At 44.1% G+C, this 24,600-nt stretch overlaps 1 protein-coding gene across 1 annotated transcript in view; it reads left to right on the forward strand.

Annotated features, from left to right (window-relative positions):
- MGAT4A (alpha-1,3-mannosyl-glycoprotein 4-beta-N-acetylglucosaminyltransferase A) overlaps nt 1-7,586 on the forward strand; it is a 141,966-nt gene extending 134,380 nt beyond the window's left edge. The window contains exons 15-16 of the mRNA XM_056114258.1: nt 4,972-5,084; nt 5,202-7,586. Of these exons, the coding sequence (XP_055970233.1) occupies nt 4,972-5,084; nt 5,202-5,228 (140 nt within the window). The 3' untranslated portion in view covers nt 5,229-7,586. The remainder of the gene's footprint in view (nt 1-4,971; nt 5,085-5,201) is intronic.
- Nucleotides 7,587-24,600: the final 17,014 nt, after the last annotated feature.

Below are 24,600 nucleotides of genomic sequence, written 5' to 3' on the forward strand. Positions count from 1 at the left end.
TGACTGTCCAATGGCCTCTGGAAGATGGTGACCACCGAGCCACCTAGGGGAAGCAGGTGGAGGGACAGCACCCTTTCCCCCTTGGGGTGGCCTGGTCACAGTAATCTACTGCGGAGTCTGGACGCATTTCTGCCAAAAGCCACTGGGTTTTGAGATTTGTTTCTGAGTCTCTGGGATCATGGCCATTAAACGGCTTGATCAGGAGCTAGAGAGGCTGTTTGTGGAAGGCAACTCAGGGTCTCAGTGGGACAGGAGAAAAGGGCTGGCTCCACCCCCCATCCTGTGAGGCCCCACGTGTCTCGTCACTGTGAGCCCAAACCTGACTGTCCAATGGCCTCTGGAAGATGGTGGCCACCGAGCCACCTAGGGGAAGCAAGTGGAGGGACAGCACCCTTTCCCCCTTGGGGTGGCCTGGTCACAGTAATCTACTGCAGAGTCTGGACGCATTTCTGCCAAAAGCCACTGGGTTTTGAGATTTGTTTCTGAGTCTCTGGGATCATGGCTGTTAAGCAGCTTGATCAGGAGCCAAAGAGACCATTTGTGGGCAGCAACTCAGGGTCTCATTGAAACGGGGAGGAAAGGGCCGGCTCCACCCCCATCCCAATGAGGCCCTGCGTGTCTCATCACTGGGGGCCCAAACCTGACTGTCCAATGGCCTCTGAAGGATGGCGGCCACTGGGCCTCCATGGGAAACAGGCCAAGGAACAAAACCTATTCCCACCTGGGGTGGCCTGGCACCAGTAACCTACTGCAGGGACTGGACTCATTTCTGCCAAAAGCCATTGGGTTTCAAGATTTGCTTCTGAGTCTCTGGGATCATGTCCATTAAGCAGTCCGATCAGGAACCAGAGAGACCATGCCTCCAATTATGTAGCTGAGCTGGAGGTAGTTTGTGGCTGTGTCTCCAACATACCTCAATTTTGGCCATTCCTTTCTTGGTAAACTTTGCCCCAAGTTTTTGGGGTCTGGCCAAAGGCACAGCAGCAATTTTGGAGTATCTGGAAGTCTGAAGGCACCATCAGGCTGCTCATGCACTCACCTTACAGGTACAGATTGACTTGCTGGTGGCACCATACTCCCTGTCCATATCTTTCTGACTTATGTCACTTAGCATGATAATTTCCATGTAGTACCACTTGTATGCAAATTTCATGACTTCCTCTTTTCTAACAGCTGCATAGTATTCCATTGTGTAGATGTACCAGAGTATCTCTAACCAGTCATTTGTTCTTGGGCACTAGGGTTTTTTCCAGATTTTTTACTATTGTGAGTAGTGCAGCAATGAATATAGAAGTGCAGATGTCATTTCTGGTATACTTTTTTGCCTCTCTGGGATATATTCCCAGGAGTGGTATTGCTTGGTCAAATAGGAACTCAATTTCTAGGGTTTTTTTTTTTTTTTTTTTTTTTACTTTTGAATGAGTGTTTTTATGTCCTGGAGGTAGATGCACAAAAGAATCCTCTCTTTTTTTTTTTTTTTTTTTTTTTTTTTTTTTTTTTTTTTTTTTGCTTTTTGGGTCACACCCAGCGATGCACAGGGATTACTCCTGGCTCTGCACTCAGGAGTTACTCCCGGCGGTGCTCAGGGGACCATATGGGATGCTGGGATTCGAACACGGGTCGGCCGCATGCAAGGCAAACGCCCTACCCACTGTTCATCGCTCCAGCCCCATCATTTTTTTAAGGAACAAAATAGGTTGTGAAAATTCATACAAAGATATTCGAGTACTTGTCAAAACCATACATTTATGTGTAACAGCCTTTTTCCAAAGCAGATGCTGGGTTTTATTTTTTTTTTTTAATAGTGAGACATCATGAGATACAGTTACAGACTTACACATTTTTGTGCTTGGGTTTCAATTATACAATGATCAAATACCCATCCCTCCACCAGTGCCCATTTCCCACACCACGGATCCCCGCATCCCTCCCACCTCCCAGCCCCCCCATCCCACCCTGCCTCTGTGGCAGGGCATTCCCTTTTGTTCTCTCTCTCTTCTTGGGTGTTGCGGTTTGCAAAAGAGGCATTTAGTGGCAATCATGTTTGGTCTATAGTCTACTTTCAGCATGCTCCTTCCACCCTGGGAGGATCCTCCCAACCCCCTTTATTTGGTGCTCCCTTCTCTATCTGAGCTGCCTTTTCCCCTAGCATGTGTGGTTGGCCTCCAAGCCATGGAACAAACATCCTGGTACTAATCCCGGCCACTCTTGGGTGTTAGTCTCCTATTTTGTTACTTTATGTTCCCTAGATGAATGCAATCTTTCTATGTCTATCCCTCTCTTTCTGACTCATTTCTCTTGGCATGATACTTTCCATGTAGTACCACCTGTATGTAAATTTCCTGACTTCATCTTTTCTAACAGCTACATGGTACTCCATTGTGTAGATGCACCAAAGTTTCATTAACCAGTCATCTTTTCGCCTTATAGCTATTTTGAGGTCTTTTCCCAGTGTTGTTGCCTGTACGATTTCTGTTCCTCATCTTGAAGCTCACTAATTTTTTCTTCAGCTGTAGTCATTCTACTGCTGAGGGCACCCGCTGAGTTTTTAATTTCATCTACCGAATCCTTTATTTGTGACAGTTCTTTTTGTAGTTTTCTTATTTCTGCTCTCATTTCTTCCTGTATTTTCTCAGCTATCTGTTCCACAATTTCTTTCATTTCTTCCTTAAATTTTCTGTATGTCTGCTCCATTGATTCTTTGAATTCCTTGAACATCCTCAGCATTTCATCTCGGAATTCTTTATTGGAGAGATCATATTTATGGGTAACCTCTGTTGAGGATTAGGGACTCTTTCCTTCTCCCTCTTCTCATAGTGGAGATTTGCACTGTTTCCTCATGCTGTTGTGGTTCTGTAGAGGTAAAATATTCAAGTTCACTAGCACTGTTCCCTCTTATTGCGGGAAAGGATTCTAAATAAGGTCAGTCGATAGTGATCACCCTTCTCCCCTTCTAGAATATGTCCTTCCTCTCAGACATTATTCTGTGCTTTATGATAGGCATTGAGTGAAGCGCTGCAGGAGGTGCTCTTTTATATTGGGCTTGTACAGCTTCTTGGGTACACTGGTCTTTTGTTGGAATGGAAGTAGGCTGGTGGATTATTGTCGTATTGTGTTTCAGGTGTCCAGGACATTTTCCACAGTATTAGGTGATAAAGGTTGGGATGTGAGTCAAGAGTGCTAGGAGTGGGAAATATAACTGCGACTGCCAGCCTCACAAAAGTACACACTCACTTTTGAGGAGGCCATGCCCCCTACCATGGAGGCCACATCCCCAGCTACTCTAGTCCACAGACCTGTTTGGAGGGGCAGCGACTAGTTGGTTTGGCCATTCACTGCGGAAGTGGAGGCACTTGTCCCACGCCTGGTCCCAGCAGCTGGTGTTGAGGGGCGTTGGTCTTTGTGGGGATGCGGGTGCCCAGGAGCAGGTACAAACCTGTTGGGAGGGGCGGTGACTATTTGGGCTGGCACTGGCTGCGGAAGTGGAGGAAGGTGCCCCCAGGCCAGGATCGCAGAGGCTGGTGTTGAGAGTTGCGGGTCTTTGTGGGCTGTAGTCATTATTTTTAAGGTCCACATCCAGCTGCGCTCAGGGGTTACCCCTAGATCTGCTCTCAGGAATCACTTCTGATGGTAGTGCTTGGGGGGCTGTGGGGTGTCAGGTATCAAACCCAGGTCAACCGTATGCAAGGTCTGTGGTTGATTTTGATAAGGAACATTAGCATTGAATCTCACTTTATTGCAATATTATTCCTCAAAAAGAAATGATGTTCTCTTTAGTGCACCTGTATATGTGTTAGAATACACTCATGAGTTTGAGATGGTGCCTGGAAGGGCCGTGGCCTGCTCTGGTGGGCACTCCACTCAGTTGCCCCAAGTTCGAACCCTAGCACTGCTGGGTCAGCCCCTCTGTCCAGTTTTTTGTTTGTTTGTTTTGGGTTTTATTTTTCTTTTTGGGTCACCCAGCGATGTTTAGCGGTTACTCCTGGCATTGCACTCAGGTGCACTGGCAGTGCTCTGGGGACCATATGGGATGCTGGGGATTGAACCAGAGTTGGCCGTGTGCAACGTAAATGCCCTACCTGCTGTGCTATCGCTCCAGACTCTCCCGGGGTTTTTTATGGGAATTTTTTTTATTTCTTAGTCCATAAAGCCCCAAATACTATCTGCCTTCTTTAAAAAATTTTTTTCCAACCTCAGACAGAAAATTGTGTCTCAGAACAAGCCATTTGTGGTTTTCGTTATTTTTGTTATTGTTTGTTACTAGGAGCAAATCGTTCCTCACAGCAGGAAAACTCGAGTAGAGAGTACATTGCCATTTATAGAAATTCTTGGTCCTTATTCTTTTTTGTGAAGAGCAGAGGGTGTACAGCCACAGCCTGCGGTCTCAGGGGCTATTCCCCAATCCTGCATCTCGGTACAGAGCGGGGTGCCCCTGGTGCTCAAGGGTTCACCCCAGACCCCCTGCAGCTTGAGCCTTTGAGCTCTCTGGCCAGTGGCCCTTACTCTGCTTTCCTTGTCATTTATTTGGGACTATCCCGAGGAAAGTGTCTCTTGATTCTTTCTAGATGTGACCTGGGAAAGGACACACGTACACCAACCTTCCTTACGGCTGTCATGTGTATTTGTCTGAGTACAAAACAAACTGGTTCTGTTGGCTAACTTTACCCAAAGGCTGAACGTGTGTTAGAATATATTTGGCAAGATTTTTCTAAGTCGTACTTGGCTGAAAACCTGTATTACAATATTATTGATGGCAAGTTTGTTTTCCAATGTTATAAGAAAAGTAGAGTTCTGCCTATTGAAGTGGATCGCTTGTAATGCTTCTTGGTTGTCACTGCTTTGTGAAAAAAATTGATGTTAAAGTAGAAAAAGGGGGAAAATTATCTGTGCCCTGCTAAAAATATCTAAAGAAACATTTGGATATCTCTTTCTCCTGCTCTACCAAGAAGTGATGATGTTTTTTCTGTTTAGGAAAATTTGAGAATGGCATTGCAGAAGGAATGGTGGACCCCAGACTGAACCCCGTCTCTGCCTTCCGGCTTTCTGTTATTCACAATTCTGCTGTTTGGGCCATTCTTAATGAGGTAAATACAGAATCAGTAGGAAAGATGACTGCGTTTCCATTACTCATTGATTTGTTGTTTAAGGCTTTTTTGGAGTTGAGATTGTCTTATGTTACTTTTCACTCTTTTGTATTTCAGATTCATATTAAAAAAGTCGCCAACTGATCATGTCCTAAGGAACCAACTCATTTTCTTTCTGTGAATCTGTTAAAGATAGCTTCAGCATGTACCTTTTAAAGAAACTTGAACACTACCTCTGGGAAATCTACTGTAGATGATTGTCATTTCCACTCGGAAAGAGAATCACCCGTGATAATTGTATTCATTTGGAATTAAGCTGTCCTTCAATTTTAACTTGACGCAAACATTTTACAGTTACGACAGCCTGTTAATATGACTTGTACTATTTTGGTATTATACTAATACCTAAGAGTTGTACATATTTTACATTCCTTAAATTTGAGAATAATTAATGTTAAATACATTTTATGAAGGGGGTACTTTTGAAGTTCATTTATTTTACTATTATAGACCCTCTTTTATAGATTATCAGGGATTATATATATATATATACATTTAAATGTTGTGGAGTTAATTTATTAGAAACTTAAGAAGTACATATTTTTGTGCAGTAAATTTTTCAATTGAGACTTTTTTTGAAAACCAATTACCTTGCTTTTTAAGTTCTTTCTATATTTTTCTTTGGAATTGCAATCATAACAAATTAATGCCATTTTTTTCAAGTGCACTGCCATTTGAGAATGATTCTAGATTGATTTCCTAACTAAAGTACTTTTATATTAACATTGATTCTGAACAAACTATTTTCAGATGCGTTTGTCATTCCTTAAAGTCAAGATTTTAAAGACCAATGTCCTACTCAAGGGTTAGTTTACTATACTGTTCACCACATAGTCACAAAAAGTCATTCTGATAAATCCTAAGTGTAACGTGATACATTCAGCCCAAATAACAATAGACTCATTACTTTCCCTCTTCCGTGAAAGATGGCAAACCCTTCTTTCCTTTATTTTGTTCACTATCCTTTTATATCTACACTCATTTTATAAGTTCTGATGAAATGTTTTCTAGATTTTATTGTATGACCATGATTGTTTCAATATAAAAGGAAAAAATACTGTTGTTTTTTTTTTTTTGGTGGAAATGTTATAGTTGAAGTGAAGGAAAGCAAGGCCAGGTAATCTAGTTACTTTGGTCATTTTAAATCACATCAAGAAGGTGTCCAGTCCATCGAGGTGATGGGTAGCTGGGTGGGAGACAGTCAGGGTGCCAGGCAGCCAGTCAGGAGAGACACTCGGGCACAGATGGTACTTGTCCTACCTGAGGCTCACTCGGTTCAGGTCCAGCCTCCTGAGCCCTGCCAGATGTGATCACTGAGCACAGGAACCAGAGGAATCCCCGAGCACCGCCAAGTTTGGCCCCAAAACACTGAAGGAAGCCCCCGGCTGGGCAGCTCCATCATAGACCCACACTCGCACTGGGCACCTGGCAGGTTCCGACCCACGTGCATGTGACGACCATCGGAGAGCTAGGAAGAGCCGAGGGGAGAGGGAGACTCTGGCCTTCAGCCCAGCAGGGGGACACCAGTGACAGCGTCCAAACAGGAACGCGGACACTGTAGAGAACAATGTAGGGACTGCACAAGGTCATCGTATGCTGCAGGCAGATAGATGGTGTAGGGACAGGACCAGAATGTGGACTGAGCGTCAGGGAACAGAATGGTGATGGCATTCGCTGGTAAAGAGAAGGGCCCAAATATGGGGTGTGGACCTAGAATCCCTTTAGTTTAGCTGTCCAGCCACTCCATAAGCACCTGGAGTTTTGTATGCAAATCTTTCATACAACACTCAAGAACCCATGAGCTCAGAAATAAGTCCACTTTTGCAGAAACAAAAGAGATTGTAACAGTTTCATTCTGTTGCATTGTGAACTTATAAGCAAATTCATAGTCTAAAGACTTCATAAAACTTCATAGTCTAAAAGAGTATTCATTACTCTCAAGCATGCAATTTCAAATGATACTACAGCTGTAAGCAAAATACCATCCGTGGCAATCAGTGATTAACTTTTATTACATATTTTACTTAAAGCTTTATGAATCATCCCCATGAGTTTCCAGCTAATCAGCATGATGGTTTGAGAGCTTTCAAAGGTGGTGGAGGGATGCACATAGGAGGTTCCAGACCTTGAAGTGCTTCAGCTAGTTACCTAGTGTGCTGGTAGCAAACAGCTTCTAAATCATTTTACAGGCAGAATAATGAAGTGAAAAAAGTTAAGGAAAATTGAGCGCATAGCTGTTTCTATTTTCCCATAATCGTTTTTGGTTAATTTTCTTAATCAAAAAATTATGTGTTGATTTTCTGTCATGCACCTGTGAAACATGTTATAAAGCAATGTTAAATTAATTAAAAATTTCAAATGTTTCCAGTAATAACTTTTATGTCTTAAGTCCAGTTGAAATTTTTTATTGGGGTTTTGGAATTAAAGAAATATTTTCTTTAATTTACTTTTTGTTTTGTTTTTTTGGGTTTTCTGTTTTGATTGGGGTCACATCTGGCGTTATCAGTAACCCCCTCCCAGCTGAGCTGGAGGCTCCCTCTGGGGTGGTCCTGGTTGGAGCACAGCTCCTGCTCTCCGAGCTCTCCTCTCCTCTCCTCTTTACTTTTTATTTTCTTGTCAGTCTTGCCTGGCTCAGTACCTAGCAGTAGGTTCCATTCCTCAAGACCTGTCCTTTTAAAATGGGGCCAGCTGAGCTTGCTAGATCTTGGCTGAGAGTTGGTCCTGGGGGAGAGTGGGTGTGGGCGCAGACGCCCTTGTCTCTTGCTTCCTGCTGAGCTGATCGAAGGGAAAAAGCCCTTCACGGGAGGATGCTCGGGCTCTCATCACCTACTCTGCCGCTCCTCTCACGACGCCTCGTCCCCTCCTTCTGTTCCCACTCGCCTAGCCCTCTGCCCCTCCTCCTGTGATTTGTGCCAGTGCCTTTCCTGGCAGGTGCCCAGGAAATAGCTGGGGGGTGGGGTGGGACGGGGAACCAGCTTACACAGCTCTTGGTTTGTTGTTTGGGGGACCACACCCAGCAGTGCTCAGGAGCTTCTCCTGCATCTTTGCATAGGGGTTGCTCCTTGGGGTATCCAGGGAACCAGAGGTACCTGAGACTGAGCACATCTTTATCTTCATTCCCTCTCTTTTTGGCGACTCCCTTTACCTACCCTCCTTGCCCTTGCCACCCCTCACCCCTGCCACACGCGTGCATGCATGCACACTTGCACGCGCGCGCACGCACACACACACACACACACACACTCAGCAAACTCTAGTTTTTTATTGTTGGGTCTGTGAGTTGAAACAAATGAGCTCTCTTGGCCACATTTCAAGTTCCTGAGGATGAGTGTGTAACTCGGACTTCTGATCTCCCCCATCTCAGCAAGTGCTCAGGTAGTGTCACTATTAGCTAGTCCCTCTGGTTCCACGTTTGTAGACAATCAGAGGGAGTCATCTTTTCTCAAGCAAGGAATTCAAATTGCGGCAAGGAATCGAGTATTACAACAGTGGTTAGAGGAGGCGAAGATCCTCTGGCATGGAGAGGGAGTGGAGATCATTTGACCTGGAGAGGGCGCTGAAGTCCTGTTGGACACTTCGAGTATGATATGAAGCTTTTGGAGACCAGAATGGTGAATTCTGAGTGTAATGTAAAGGCAGGCATAGATTTTGTGTCAAAATAAATGGCAGTATCGGGGATAATTGGTTAAGATCCCATTTCTAGGATCCTAAGTTCTATGTTCTAAGTTTCTTCTTTACTATTGTATTGTACTGCTTATGTAGCCAAAACAACAGCGCGAGATGAGGTTATTGGAAAACTGAAAAAAAGTGAATGAATACAAGTGTATGTGTGTCATTGGCAAATGTGCAAAATAATTCAAGTGTCACAGATGTCTTTGAATGATGAATAGTTTTTCAAATCAGTGGTTGCACCAGTGAACAATTTTGTGTTATCCTAAAATCCTTTGACTTTTCCGGAAGCTTCTTAAGTCACTGTTATACGTCTCAGCAGTTCTGCCTTCCGAGTTTGGGTGTATTAAGAGCAGCGCGTTCAGAGGAATTGCCAGCAGCAGTGTGTGTTGGAAGTAGCTGAGACTTCGAGGATGACCCCTCGGTGACCTTGCATCTCACAGTCCCCCGTCGTGCAGGCAGAACCTGGGAACTGGATCCCTAATGCTGATGTGTTGTACAAGCAGAGGCTGGTCATGAGAGTCACCAATCTTGTGAGCACTTTAAAAGTGGAGCATTTTCTCTACATCATTAATCATCAGGGAGATGCAGATCAAAACCACAATGAGATACCATCTCACACCTCAGAGACTGGCCCACATTCAAAAGAACAAAGGCAACCGATGCTGGCGCGGATGTGGCGAGAAAGGGACACTCCTTCACTGTTGGTGGGAATGTCCACTGGTTCAGCCCTTCTGGAAAACAGTATGGACGATTCTCAAAAAATTAGAAATTGAGCTCCCATTTGACCCAGCAATACCACTCCTGGGAATATATCCCAGAGAGGCAAAAATGTATAGTCGAAGTGACATCTGCACTTGTTTGTTCATTGCAGCACTCTTTACAATAGCCAGAAACTGGAAGAAACCTGAATGCCCAAGAACAGATGACTGGTTAAAGAAACTTTGGTACATCTACACAATGGAGTACTATGTAGCTCTTAGAAAAGATGAAGTCATGAAATTTACATACAAGTGGTACAACATGGAAAGTATCATGCTAAGCGAAATGAGTCAGAAAGAGAGGGATAGACATAGAAAGATTGCATTCATCTGGGGGATATAAAGTAACAAAATATGAGATTAATACCCAAGAATAGCTGAGATCAGCACCAGGAGGATTACTCCATAGCTTAGTGGCCAGTCGGGCATTCTAGAGGAAAGGGCAGCTCAGACAGAGAAGGGAACACCAAATAAAGGGTGTTTGGAGGACCCTCCCAGGAGGGGAGATGCATGTCGAAAGTGGACTATGGACTGAACATGTTTGCCACTCAATGCCTCTTTTGCAGACCACAACACCCAAAAGGAGAGAGAGAACACAGGGGATTGCCCTGCCACAGAGGCAGGGGGGGATGGGGGTATGGGGGTGGGGGGGACATTATCCATGGTGGTGGAAAATGGGCACTGGTGGAGGGATGGGTATCTGATCATTGTATAATCAAACCCAAGCACAAAAAATTGTAAATCTACAACTGTACCTCATGGTGTTTCACTAATAAAAAAAAAAAGATAGTATCTAATACACAGAATTGTTATAGAGTCAGATGTAAGCACAATAAAGTTGCCTTCTGTTTGTTCCCTAAAAAAAAAAAAAGTGGAGCATTTTCTCAGGCTCAGGGTCGACGTCAGGGACTCCAGACAAGACTCAGGTACCATTACTGACTTCCAGGGGAAGAGGCCACAGGAAAGGCCCTGCAGACGGTCTTATACAGATAAACGGGGCCTCCCTGCATGGGGATGCAGCCATAGGAACTGCATCCAGCCAGCACCTGACGAGTGCGTGGAGCTCTCACCTCCAGCGGCTGAGTGCTACGGCTGCACCAATTCTGGGTCCCTGCGTTGTGGACCCCAATCAGAACTAGATTGGGCCTGCCCGGACTTCTGAACTGCAGAGCCAGGAGGTAAAGAATGAGGGTTGGTGTTAAGTGTATGAGTGAAGACTCACACTAGCAAAAAACACGTGAGTCTTCACCTGGCGCTTCTCTACTGGAGATCTCAGTCTTCTTGGAAATTTATTGGCAAAAATTCAGAGCAGCTTGTTTCACAAAGGAGTCCCTAGTGTTGGGCCAGAGGAGAACAAAGGTGAGGAAGTTTCTATCTAGAAGATATTACTTGATGCTGATTTATTTAAAACAGAACCTGTTTTAAATAAATGAAAACTAAAACTCTTTGTCTTTTGTCTTTATATTGAGGTCAGGTCAGGTCATCTACTCTGTTGGACTTAACTTTTCTTTAAACCGGAACTTAGCTACTTTGTCAAATCCTGGCCAATTTTTTGTAGTTTATATGAGAATTTGCCAAAATACCTCCGTCATTCCTAACTATTAATTGTGAATAAGAAAAGAAAGAGATTAAAGTCATCAAAAGGTTTAAAGTTTGAGTCGTAATCATTTTAGTAGTCTCAGGCAGCATTCTATAGCTGGAGCACCCCAGGATATTCCATGGGACTAGAAGTGAAGATTAAAAAGGGAGTTACAGCATGACACAAGGAGGTCCATTGGTAACACAGGGTGCCACAGTCAGACACTGGCCTGAGGGAGCATGGACACCTGATTTCTGTCAGAGAAGGAAGCTTTCCAAGCTGTGTGTCTGTGTGTATTGTGTGAAAATTAATTTAGCTTTGCAAGTTGTGAGGTTTTAAATTATTTTAATATATTCCAAGATAACAAGGATGCTTACTGCTTTATTTCTTGAGTGCATGTGATCATACAAGGTCAGAAAGACAACAGAGTAGTCTGGAAAGAGCAATGGCTTCACTGTCGCTCCCCCCACAGCTCTGTGTGAGACACAGCTCTTCCCCTCTGAGAGACACATAGACTTTTGAGTGGCTGGCTCAGAGAGCGTTCAAGAAAGCGAAATGACTGTTAAATGGGAAGCACTTGTGTTAGCCGTCATTCTCACTGTGTCAGAATTTCAGTTAAAAAATGTAAATAAAGGTGTGAAATGTGTTCTGAAATAAGGATTGTAGTGGGAAGTGTTTTTGTCTATTTGATTCTTCAGAAAGGCTGTTTTATATGCTTGTTTTGTGCTACTAGTAATCCACAAATTTCCCTGGACTCAAAAGCCTCTTTTGGCACTTGCATTTGATTAGCATCCATTATTTATGTGAAATGTCCACTGTTTTTCAAATTGAGTGAAATTTTTTTTTTGCAGACTGCACTATCACTGTCACTGCCTGAGAGACACTGCCAAGATTTGCTGACCCTAGTCATTTTTTAAGACACGGAGAGTAGGTGACTAAATGTATTAATTTGTTTCATGGATGACGTGAAACGAGATCTCTCTCTGAGAGCACTGTCCTGGGTAGACTAGTCTGTCTCCCCTTCAGAGACGCTTCTGAGACCCCAAGGAGAAACCAACGGGGAGAAACCTTCTCCAACTCGTGTTGACGTTATTCTCTCTTCTTACATATTTATGCTTCCTTTCCCATGTTTTCATCAGTTCAGTGGTTGAAGACTATAGTAATATTTTCAGTATGTGTTGGATTCTTTTAAGGGAATGTCACCTTTCAAATTTGCTGCTATCATTGAAAATCGAATAATCAGTCCTGTTAACTGTGCCTTTCATCACTGTTTCTCTGTCCCACCATTATATGTTCTTGAAATAAAGAAATTTAAAAACATGCCATATTCTTGTTTGTTTTCACACGGGTTGTTTTGCCTTGGGGTGGGGGAGGGCTGTCAGGGATCCAACTCTGTGCTTCACATTCGAGAACAGCTGAGCTGCACCCTAAGCTCCGAAAGGCAGTGATGACAGTGTTGAATGCGCAGTCCCACCCTGATCTCTGCCTCCCGAAGGAATTTCTAGAGAAGGGGATATATGTGAAGTGGGTAGTTCAGGAGGCAAGAGGAAGCAGTATCCAGCTGGGGTTGAAGTGAAGCCTTCTGCGTGGCCGGTGAGGGTCACTGTCCACTCGCTTTCCTACCTCAGGGTCTTGCCTGCCAGAAATCAAGACTGGCAGAAGAGGCTGGAAATCAAATGGTGAAATTTAGTAAAAACTTTGGGGAAAAGGGAAGGATTGCTGGGCAGCTCCCAGATGTGGGAGGGTTCTGGAGACAGGGAGACACATTCACCCTTTTACACCCTTTAAACAGAGGTAGGCAGGGAGCATTTCTTCATTAGGCTCCAGGAGTGCGGGCCAACAGGGGAGAGGTGCTGAGATGATTCTCTTCCTGGATGCCCCAGGCTGGGGCCTTGCAGGTCATCTGGCAGCCCTGAGTCTCCCCTGTGACCTTCCACACCAGGTGATTCTGATTTCGCCCTGTCTATTCCCTGTCATCATCACTTCTTCGTTTCTGTTCCCATCCCAGTCCGTGACGGCTGCAGGTTTTGGGACTCTAAGATTCTAGCCATATTCGATATTTCCAGGGCTGCATCAGCAAATGTATTTGGTTGTGGGAAACTGGGAATTTCTTGTTTGTGTTTCACCCACTCTATACTGTGCTCAGGGATTACTCCTGGCTCTATGTTCAGGGAACTATTTGCAGGACAAGTACTGAACCCGTCAGCTGCGTGCAAGGCAAGTGCTCTGCCCACTGTCACTCGGCTTCTTGTAGATGACTCTTCTTCTGAGTCCTCTTTGTAATCACTCTGTAGTCTTGTGTAGTTTATAGAATTAACCAGTAGGCCCATGCCGGCATAAACCAAACCCCCAAGGCCCCAGCCTGAAGGAGTATTCAGGGAACATAATTTGTGACTTTCCTTTGGCTCTGCAAGTTTGTTTTAACATGGTGGGGGGGAGGGGCTGTTACATACTTCACTCCTCCCCATCTCTTCGCGGGGCCTGACTTCACCACACCCTTGGCTACATTCCTTCCACTGAAAGAGGGGATACAGCAAGATCTTTTATTCATTTTAACAGTTATACTAGTTCAAAACAAGAATGAACTCATTTGGAAGGTGTAAAGACAAAGCTGCAGTATAAAAGCAGTGACCCTGGCTGCTACGGGGGGGATTCACTAAACACTATTCAGGACTCCAAACAGGAGCCTCTTGAAATAATTTAACCAAGGCTGGATTTTTTGTTGTTGCTTTTCTTTTTTTCCTTTTATAACAAGGGTTTTTTTGTGTTTTTGTTTTTAGGCCGTACCCAACAGTGCTCAGGACTTACTCCTGGCTCTGCACAAGGGCTCCCTCCTGATAGGGCTCAGAGACCATCCAATGCTGGAATGGAGCCCTAGATTGAGTGCAAGTGCTGAGTGGAAGGCAAGTGTTTTCCCCATGGTGCTATCCGCAGCCGTTGCCTTTTCCCCTCCTTCCCTAGAAAATGCTATTAATAGTTTGGGTTTCTATGTGATTATAAGTTAAGGATTTTAAAATTCAGCTCCCGGAACCGCGCGGCCGCATTTGCGGCCGTGCGACATCTTATCAGGACATCTTTTTTATGACATCTTATTATCTCATTCCTACTTTGGGCAAACTTGCAGGCTATCGAATGTAGCCTGCCTACAGGGCAGAGTCTGGCAAACTCCCCGTGGCGTACCAAATATGCCAAACACCAGTAACAATGCTGGGTCTCATTCTCCTAAAGAGCCTTGAATATAATATCAGGGCTAGGATGAAAGAGACATTACTGGGGCCTGCTCGAGGCAATCGACGAATAACAGGATGATGAAATGAAAAAATGAAAATAAGTTAAGGATGACCCTTTTTTGGTGGGGCAGCACAGTGGGGAGGGTGTTTGCCTTGCATGCAACTACCTGACTTCGATCCCCAGCACCCCATATTGTCCCAAGTCCACCTGGCGTGATCCCTGAGCACAGAGAGAGGAGTCACCCCTGAGCACAACTGGGCATAGCCCAAAAGCAAACAAAAATACCCCTTTTCCTTTTGATTGAGTAAAATTTAATAGAATCCCTAGATTCCAGGTGTGCAGTGTGATGATTCAGTACTTATTATGATCACAATGGTCACACCCACCAGCACACAGAGTTGGCCTGTAGGCTTTACCACTCGAGCCGTTTGGCTGACATAACTCAGCTTTCTGGGCTCACTGGGAGTTTTTCCTGTTTCTCCTCTGACGGGGTGCCAGTGGATCACGCGGTTTAGTGTGGTTTAGATTTGCATTTCCCTGTGAAATGCTGCATCTTTCCTTGGCCTGTTGTCTTCTTAGGGGAAATGTCTACTCATATCCTCTGTTATTCACATTTTCCCATTTTAATTGTTTTTTCTATTAGCATTTTGTAACTTCTTATATTTTAGGTGTTGATCTTCTTAAATTTTGCAGATATTTTCTTCCTTTTGGCCTGTTGTCTTTAGTTTTCGACAGTTTTGCAGTCCCCAGCCCCAGCTCGCTGCCAGCAGAGCTTGGGAAACGTGAGATGCTGGTTACTGAACCCTGAGTTTCCAGCCTTCAGCTGGGCTTTGCAGTTAGTTGATGGTATCTTTGCTCTGTAAGTGCATTTTTGTTTGATGTTTCATTTAGTATTTTTGCTTCTTTCTTTGCTTTGGGCCTCATTTCCAAGAATTCAGTGCTGAGACCCATGTCAGATTGTTTATATCCAGTATTTTCATCTCAGACATTTATGAGTTCATATCTTCTAGTCAAGTCCTTGGTCCATTTTATTTTTTTTTTAATATTTATTAGTGAGAAACCAAGAGGTACAGTTGTTGGCTTACAAATTTTTGTGCTTTGGTTTCAATTATACAATGATTAAGTACCCATCCCTCCACCAGTGCCCATTTTCCACCACCACGGATCCCAGTATCCCTCCCACCCCCAGCCCCCACCCCCATCCCATCCTGCCTCTGTGGAAGGGCATTCCCTTTTGTTCTCTCTCTCCTCTTGGGTGTTGTGGTTTGCAAAAGAGGCATTGAGTGGCAATCTTGTTCGGTCTATAGTCTACTTTCAGCATGCTTCTCCCATCCTGGGAGGATCCTTCCAACCCACTTTATTTGGTGCTCCCTTCTCCATCTGAGCTGCCTTTTCCCCTAGCATGTGTGACTGGCCTCCAAGCCATGGAGTAAACCTCCTGATACTTATCTCTGCTATTCTTGGGTGTTAGTCTCCTACTTTGTTACTTTATGTTCCCCAGATGAATGCAATCTTTCTATGTCTATCCCTCTCTTTCTGACTCATTTTGCTTAGCGTGATACTTTCCATGTAGTATCACTTGTACGTAAATTTCATGACTTCATCTTTTCTAATAGCTACATAGTACTCCATTGTGTAGATGTACCAACATTTCTTTAACCAGTCATCTGTTCTCGGGCACTCAGGTTTTTTTTTCCAGATTCTGGCTATCGTAAACAGTGCTGCAATGAACAAACAAGTGCAGATGTCACTTTGACTATACTTTTTTGCCTCTCTGGGATATATTCCCAGGAGTGGTATTGCTGGGTCAAATGGGAACTCAATTTCTAATTTTTGGAGAATCGTCCATATTGTTTTCCAGAAGGGCTAAACCAGTCAGCATTCCCACCAGCAGTGGAGGAGGGTCCCTTTCTCGCCACATCCGTGCCTGCTTGCTTTTGTTCTTTTGGATGTGGGCCAATCTCTGTGGTGTGAGATGATATCTCATTGTGGTTTTGATCTGCATCTCCCTGATGAGTAATGATGTACAGCATTTTCTCATGTGCCTTTTAGCCATTCGGATTTCTTTGAGAAAGTTTCTGTTCATTTCATCACCCCATTTTTTTATGGGGTTGGATGTTTTCTTCTTGTGGAGTTCAACCAGTACTTTGTATATCCTTGATATCAATCCCTTGTTGGATGTGTATTCGGCAAATATCCTTTCCTATTCTGTAGACTGTCTTTGTATTTTGGTCATTGTTTCTTTTGAGGTGCAGAAGCTTCTTAGTTTAAGATAGTCCCATTTGGAAGGAGGGCGGTACCAGCTCGTCCTTCATGCCCTACCGAGGTCACGAGTTGCCCCCCACAAGTGGCTCTCTGGCATGGCCATGGCTCCAGAGGCAAAAGCACTTAATCCAGAACCTGGCAGCTTGCGGCAGAAAAGTGAATGGAACGTGCGTTAAACTATGGCACCATGCCCCCCGGGAGAGAAAGGGTATTGATCCCTTCCGCCTTCCCCGCCCTGCCTCCCTGACAGCAAGAGCTTATTGGAAAGCCGCCATCTCAGAGCTTATTGGAAAGTCAGGTATGAACCGGCGGTGAACGGGGCAACTGCAGTCTCATGGGAAGGGGGACAGTACCGGCTCGTCCTTCACGCCCTACCCAGGTCATGAGTTGCCCCCCACAAGCGGCTCTCTGGCATGACCATGGCTCCAGAGGCAAAAGGACTTAGTCCAGAGCCCAGCAGCTTGCAGAAGAAAAGTGAAAGGACCATGCGTTAAACTACGGGGCCATGCCTCCCCGGGAGGGAAAGGGTGTTGCTCCCTTGCACCTTTTTCCCCTCTGGCAGCAAGGTGGCTGCAGCCTCAGAGCTTATAGGAAGGCCAGGTACGAGCCGACGGTGACGGGGCAACTGCAGTCTCATAGGAAGGGGGGTAGTACTGGCACGTCCTTCACGTCCTACTGAGGTCACCAGTTACCCCCCACGAGCGGCTCTCTGGCACGGCCATAACACCAGACACACAGAAACCAATCTCATAATTATCTGGCTCTTTACAGAAATCTGAAATCGTGGCCACGTGACATTATATGATTTTCATAACCAGCTATAGAAAACAAAATATTTCACAATGCCTTTTCAGCAATTCTGATTGTTGAAGGGGAAATTCTAAACAATAATGGTGCATCTTTTGTTGAAATAATGAATGTAATCAATGTAGAGAAGAGTTAAGTAATGCCTCACAGGCATTTGGAGAGGTGGGAGGGGGGGTATACTGGGGTTCTTGGTGGTGAAAAATGAGTACTGGTGAAGGGAAAGGTCTTTGATCATTGTATGACTGAGACTTAAACCTGAAAGCTTAGTAACTTTTCCCACAGTGATTCAATAAAGAAATATAAAAAGAAATATAAAAAGAAAAAATATAAAAAGAAAAAATAAATAAAATTTTAAAAAATTGAGGTGTTCATGCCCAATTCAATCAGCTAATATGGCTGAACAAATAGCAGTACTCCTACAAAAAAAAATAAAGATAGTCCCATTTGTATATCTCTGTTTTCACTTGCTCAGCCAGTGGCGTGACATCTTTGAAGATACCATTAGCTTCGCGTGGATGTGGCGAGAAAGGGACACTCCTTCACTGTTGGTGGGAATGTCCACTGGTTCAGCCCTTCTGGAAAACAGTATGGACGATTCTCAAAAAATTAGAAATTGAGCTCCCATTTGACCCAGCAATACCACTCCTGGGAATATATCCCAGAGAGGCAAAAATGTATAGTCGAAGTGACATCTGCACTTGTTTGTTCATTGCAGCCCTCTTTACAATAGCCAGAAACTGGAAGAAACCTGAATGCCCAAGAACAGATGACTGGTTAAAGAAACTTTGGTACATCTACACAATGGAGTACTATGTAGCTCTTAGAAAAGATGAAGTCATGAAATTTACATACAAGTGGTACAATATGGAAAGTATCATGCTAAGCGAAATGAGTCAGAAAGAGATCTGATCATTGTATAATTGAAACCAAAGCACAAAAAATTGTAAATCTACAACTTTAAAAAAAAATAAAATAAAATAAAGGGGGAAAAAAAAAAAAGAGAGGGATAGACATAGAAAGATTGCATTCATCTGGGGGATATAAAGTAACAAAGTATGAGATTAATACCCAAGAATAGCTGAGATCAGCACCAGGAGGATTACTCCATAACTTAGAGGCCAGCCGGGTATCCTAGAGGAAAGGGCAGTTCAGATAGAGAAGGGAGCACCAAATAAAGGATGTTTGGAGGATCCTCCCAGGAGGGGAGATGCATGTCGAAAGTAGACTATGGACTGAACATGTTTGCCACTCAATGCCTCTTTTGCAGACCACAACACCCAAAAGGAGAGAGAGAACACAGGGGATTGCCCTGCCACAGAGACAGGGGGGATGGGGGGATGGGGGTGGGAGGGATATTATCCATGGTGGTGGAAAATGGGCACTGGTGGAGGGATGGGTATCTGATCATTGTATAATTGAAACCAAAGCACAAAAAATTGTAAATCTACAACTTTAAAAAAAATAAAATAAAATAAAGGGAAAAAAAAAAGAAGATACCATTAGCTTCAATGTCATGGAGGATTTTGCCAACTTTGTCTTCAATGTACCTTATGGATTCTGGTCTGATGTTGAGGTCTTTGATCCATTTTGATCTTACTTTTGTACATGATATTAGGCAGAGATCTGAGCCCATTTGTTTGCGTGTTGCCCTCCAGTTTTGCCAGCACTATTTGTTAAAGAGGCTTTCCTTACTTCACTTCACATTTCTTGCTCCTTTATCAAAGATTAGATGATCATATGTTTGAGGGGAGATGTCAGTATATTCAACCCTGTTCCATTGATCTGCAGCTCTGCCTTTGTTCCAGTGTCCTTGGTCCATTTTAAGTTTTGTGAGTGTAGGTTCTTTTCTTTGCTTTTGACTGTACCATTTCCTCAACACTCTTGGTGAGGAAACTATCCTTTTCCTATTGTACAATATTTCCGGTTTTAATTTTCCACATATCTGTTGTTGTTATTTTTCTGGGCCTTCTATTCTGATTCTATTCTTTTCTGACCTCTCTGTCAGTTTTTGTGTCTATAATACACAGTTATAATTTCCATACTTGGAAGTAGTTTGAAATCAGGGACCATTATGTCTCAAATTTATTCTTAACCATTTTTTTGCAGGGTGGGGGGTTTGGGACCACATCTGGCAGTGCTCAGAATGCCATACGGGATGCCGGAAATCAAAACCAGGCAATAGCCTTACTGTACTATTGCTCCAATCCTCTTAAATTTACTCTTATTTCTTCATATTCTTTTGGCTATTTGAAAACTTTTGTGATAAATATACAATATATATTAAAATGTATTTAATGTATTTTATGCATTTCTGTGAAAAAATGCAATTGGAATTTTGATAGGAAATGCTTTGGGTACTGTGGACATTTTATTGGGGGTACTTGGGGCCACGGCCTGGAGCAATAGCACAGCCAGTAGAGCGTTTGCTTTGCACGCGACCAACCTGGCCCACCCGGGTTTCATTCCTCCTCCCCTCTCAGAGAGCCCGGCAAGCTACTGAGAGTATCCTGCTCACACAACAGAACATGGCAAGCTCACCGTGACGTATTCGATATGCCAAAAACAGTAACAACAAGTCTCACAATGGAGACATTACTGGTGCCCACTCGAGCAAATAGATGAACAATGGGAGGACAGTACTACAGTACTACAGTGCTACTTGGGGCCAAATCCTGATGTATTTAGGAGCTACTATGGCTCTTTGCTCAGGAGTTAATCCTTGGGGAAGCAGGATTACCCAGGGTTAGTTGCTGCATGCAAGGCACTCTTGTACTATTTCTCCAGCCCCAACAATGACATTAATAACAATATTAATTCTTAGAACCCAAAAGCATAGAGTAACTTTGAGTAACTTTGAAAAGTCATCTTTCATCCAGCTGTAGTCTGACCTTTCCACACTCACGGTCGAAGTCGACCAGCATTTGTGCCGCTTGGCTAATGTTTGATGTTATTAAAACAGCAAAGCAGAGGTGGTGTAGTTGCCAACCAACTATCTTCACTCCCATTCCTTCCCATTCCAGTCGTTGCATGATGTTCTTGAGGGTGGCAGTGAAGAGTTTTGGTGAAATGGTATCACCCTGCCGAACCCCTCTCTTGACATCAATGGTTACTTCTTTGTAGAATGGTGAGATCCTGGTAGTGAATCCGTAATACAGCTCATGGAGGATCCTGATGTATTGAGTTTGAATGCCCTGATTGGCTAAGGCTTCAATGACCGCTTCCATCTTAACAGAATCAAAGGCCTTTAAATCTATGAACATTAGACAGAGCGGCATCTTGAACTCCCAAGAAACCTCAAAGAGCTTGGTTATCGTGTGGATATGGTCGATCGTGCTGAATCCTTTGCGGAACCCGGCTTGCTCACATGGTTGTCCTTCATCTAGTGTTCTGCCAATCCTATTCAGGATGACTCGAGTAGATGACAGACAATAGGCAGATTGGTCGATAGTTGCCAATGTCATGGATGTCTCCCTTTTTGTACAGTAGTACAGTCCTGCTGGTTTTCCACTGGGATGAAATCTTGCATTCAGACAGGTAGCGTGTGAAGAGCCGAGCCAGCGTATTGATGAGTACTGACGGCAGGTTCTTCAGGTGTTCAGATATGACCTTGTCTGGGCCGGGTGCTGTTCGTTTCTTTACTGACAAAATGGCATGTCGGATTTCGGAAGGGAGAACATTGGGAACGACATATCCATCCTGTGGAATTTGGTATGTCAGCAGGTGGACATGGCTATCGAAGAGATTTGAGTAGAAGTCATGGATAATCTTCTCCATTGCCTTTCTGGAAGATGTGATAGATCCATCAGGACATCAGAGGGCAGTCATCTTGGTCTTATAGTTGGCGAAGGACAGGCGGGCGTTACGAATACTTTTCCCGGCTTCTGCCGCATCTACCTCTGTTTCATTTGCTAGATTCATTCTGCTCTTCTGAATTTTACAAAGACAATGTTTATGAGAAACAGCCTCGTTCCTGACGCTCCATTCACTCTCAACGGAACGAACATCTCCAAATGCAACAGCTATTGTGTACCTCGGTCGAGAAGTCAACATGACAAATGACCTGGCATCCGAGCTGTGCAAGCGGAAGAGAGCAGCTTGGAAGGCCTTCAAGAGCATGGAAGAGAAATAGCTAAGAGGATGAAGAACCTCCGGCTCCGGGCACATCTCTTTGATTCCACTGTTCTTCCTGCATTAATATACGCCTCAGAGACCTGGGCCCTATGCAAACAGGATGAGAACGCTATTCGGATCTCCCAAAGAGGAATTGAAAGAGCTATGCTTGGAATATCACGTTTCACTCAAATGAGAGAAAGAATCCAGAGTTCCGACATTCATCGATGATCAAGAATCAAGGACGCTGTCTCGTTTGCCAAGTGTCAAAAATCAGATGGGCTGGTCACGTAATGAGATTTAGAGACGACCGCTGGACTAGAGCCATTACCAATTGGATTCCACGGGATGTCAAAAGACCGCGCGGCCGCCCACCTACCAGATGGTCAGACTTCTTCATCAAGATCATGAACGATCGGTTTGAGGCTCTTGGTGTTCCTAGAGCGAACAGACGCCATTGGGCTACACTAGCACACGACAAGGACAAATGGAGACGTTACTGGCGCCCGCTCGAGCAAATTGATGATTAACGGGAAGTCAAGTCATCAAGTGATCTTTCATCCGTGTTTTATATTTTCCATGCTATATCATTTTTCTTGCGTTTATTGCTAGGTATTTCACCTTTTGATGCAATTGCATATGTACTTGTTTTCTTAATTTTTCTGATTGCTCATTATTAGTACATAGAAATTCTGCTAATTTTTAATGATTTTGTCCTCTGCAATTTTACTGAATTAGTTTATTCTTAGAATTTTGTTGAAGTCTTCAAAATCAAATTGACAACTTCTCAAACATTGGTAAAGGGACTGAGTCAGTCCTGGAGACTTAGCGATTGAGGCCATTTGGTGGATGTGCGGGTCTGAGAATGTCGTGCTATCCTGCAGTGCCAGAGACCATGAGGTTGACCCTGGCAGTGTTCGGTGCCCTTTAAGACCACACCTGTGGGGGATGCAGTGATGCCAGCAGACAACTTGTACCCCCAGGACGAGTGTATCAGCAGCCTGATGGTGCCTTAAGGCTTCCTGACACCCCTAAATTCCTGCTGCCTCTGGCTAGACCCCAACAACCCAGGACCAAGTTTCCCAAGAAATTAAATGGCCAAAAGTTAGGTATGTGGGACCCCTGTCCCAAAACTACCTGCAGCTCAGCAATACAAGCTCATTTATCAGCCTTGCTTCAGAGACCCATAAATTTCAAAAGAGATCAAAAGCCGCAGTTAATTTTGGACCCGCGCAAAGCTGAACAGACCAGTGAAAATCGGAGGGGGATGGCTCAACCTGGTGCTGACCCAAACAGAGCCCCCAGCAGCTGCTTGCTTCCACAATCCAAAATTGGCTCTGCTCCTGGCCAGACTCCACCACCTCAGGATGGAACTCACTGAGATATAATCTACTGAAATTTCGTGTATGCTGGGTTTGTGACTGAAATCTCCAGGTTTCCTCAGAGTCATGTGCTACTTTCCCCCACCTCCCTCTATTTCTGTAAGCCTCAGCAGTCATGGCCACAGCCCAAAGCTGCCACCCAGTTAAAAAAAAAGTTACAACAGTCTTACCTTCCCGATAAAAATACTGAATTCCCTAAACAAACACAATGACTTCTTACTACCTGTATTGCAAACCATAATGCATAAAAGGAGAGAGAGGATTTCCAGGGTTACATTCAGTGGTGCTGCAGGGATGGGTTTGGGGGGTTCGTTCCAGGAGAATCCAGATCAGATGAATGTAAGGAAAATGTTCTAATCTTTTAAAAGGCAAAGTGTGGCTGGAGTGGTAACTGGTTGGGAACTTGCTTGCACCCGGCAGTCTCAGGTTCAAGCATCTGTGCCCGATATGGTCCCCCAAGCACTGCCAGGAGTAATTCGTAAGCACAGAGCCAGAAGAAAGACCTGAGAACCACCAGATGTAGCCCCAGAAGCAATAAAATAATAAGAAGAATGACAAATAAGAGTTTATTTGGGATTCAAAGGATTTCAATTCAGAAAACACAGATTTGGGCAGAAATCCAAGTTATATACAGAAAAGGAACCCCCAAAATGTATTGATTTATGAACAGAAAAATGAGGTGAGTGGCTTTACAAAAATAATAGTTGGTGCTCAGAAACCTAAATTACTTAGGTTCCACAGACAGGTTTACTGATTTCACACTCATGCTGACTGATTTGTGGATGTTGAACAATACTTGCATAGCTGAATTAATTTTACTTGATAGGGTGTATGGTCAATGCTGTATTGCTGAATTCAGTATCCTAATATCTGCTTGAAGGCTGTCTCCAAGTTCATCAGGATTACTGGCTATTTTTTTTTTTTTTTGCTTTTATGGGTCACACCCGGCGATGCACAGGGGTTATTCCTGGCTCTGCACTCAGGAGTTACTCCTGGCGGTGCTCAGGGGACCATGTGGGATGCTGGGAATCGAACCCGGGTCAGCTGCGTGCAAGGCAAACGCCCTACCTGCTGTACTATCTCTCCAGCCCCAATACTGGCTGTATTTTTTTTTAGTTTTTTTGTTTTGTTTTTATTGAATCACAGTGATATATACAGTTACAGAGTTGTTCATGATTGAATTTCAGTCATATAATGTTCCAACACCTGTCCCTTCACCCTTGTACTTTTCCCACCAGCAGTGGTCCCAATTTCCCTCCCGCCACCCCCTCCCTACCTGTCACTATGTGGCAGGTTCTCTCTCTCTCTCTCTCTCTCTCTCTCTCTCTCTCTCTCTCTCTCTCTCTCTCCCCCTCCTCCCCCTCTCCCTCTCCCTCCCCCCCTTGGGCCTTATGGTTTGCAATACAGATAATGAAAGTTTATCAGGTATATCCCTTTACCTACTTTCAACACTTACTTCCTGTACAAAATGATCATTTTCAACTATTATTTTCTTGTTGGTCCCTTCTCTATCTGAACTGCCCTTCGAGTCATTTTTTTTTTATTTATTTATTGAATCACTGTGGGAAAGGTTACAAAGCCTTCAGGTTTAGGTCTCAGTCATGCAAATATCAAACACATTTCCCTTTACCAATACTTAGTTTTTACCATGA

This window comes from Sorex fumeus, unplaced genomic scaffold, assembly GCF_029834395.1.
Source record: "Sorex fumeus unplaced genomic scaffold, SorFum_2.1 ptg000024l, whole genome shotgun sequence".
Classification (NCBI taxonomy): domain Eukaryota; kingdom Metazoa; phylum Chordata; class Mammalia; order Eulipotyphla; family Soricidae; genus Sorex; species Sorex fumeus.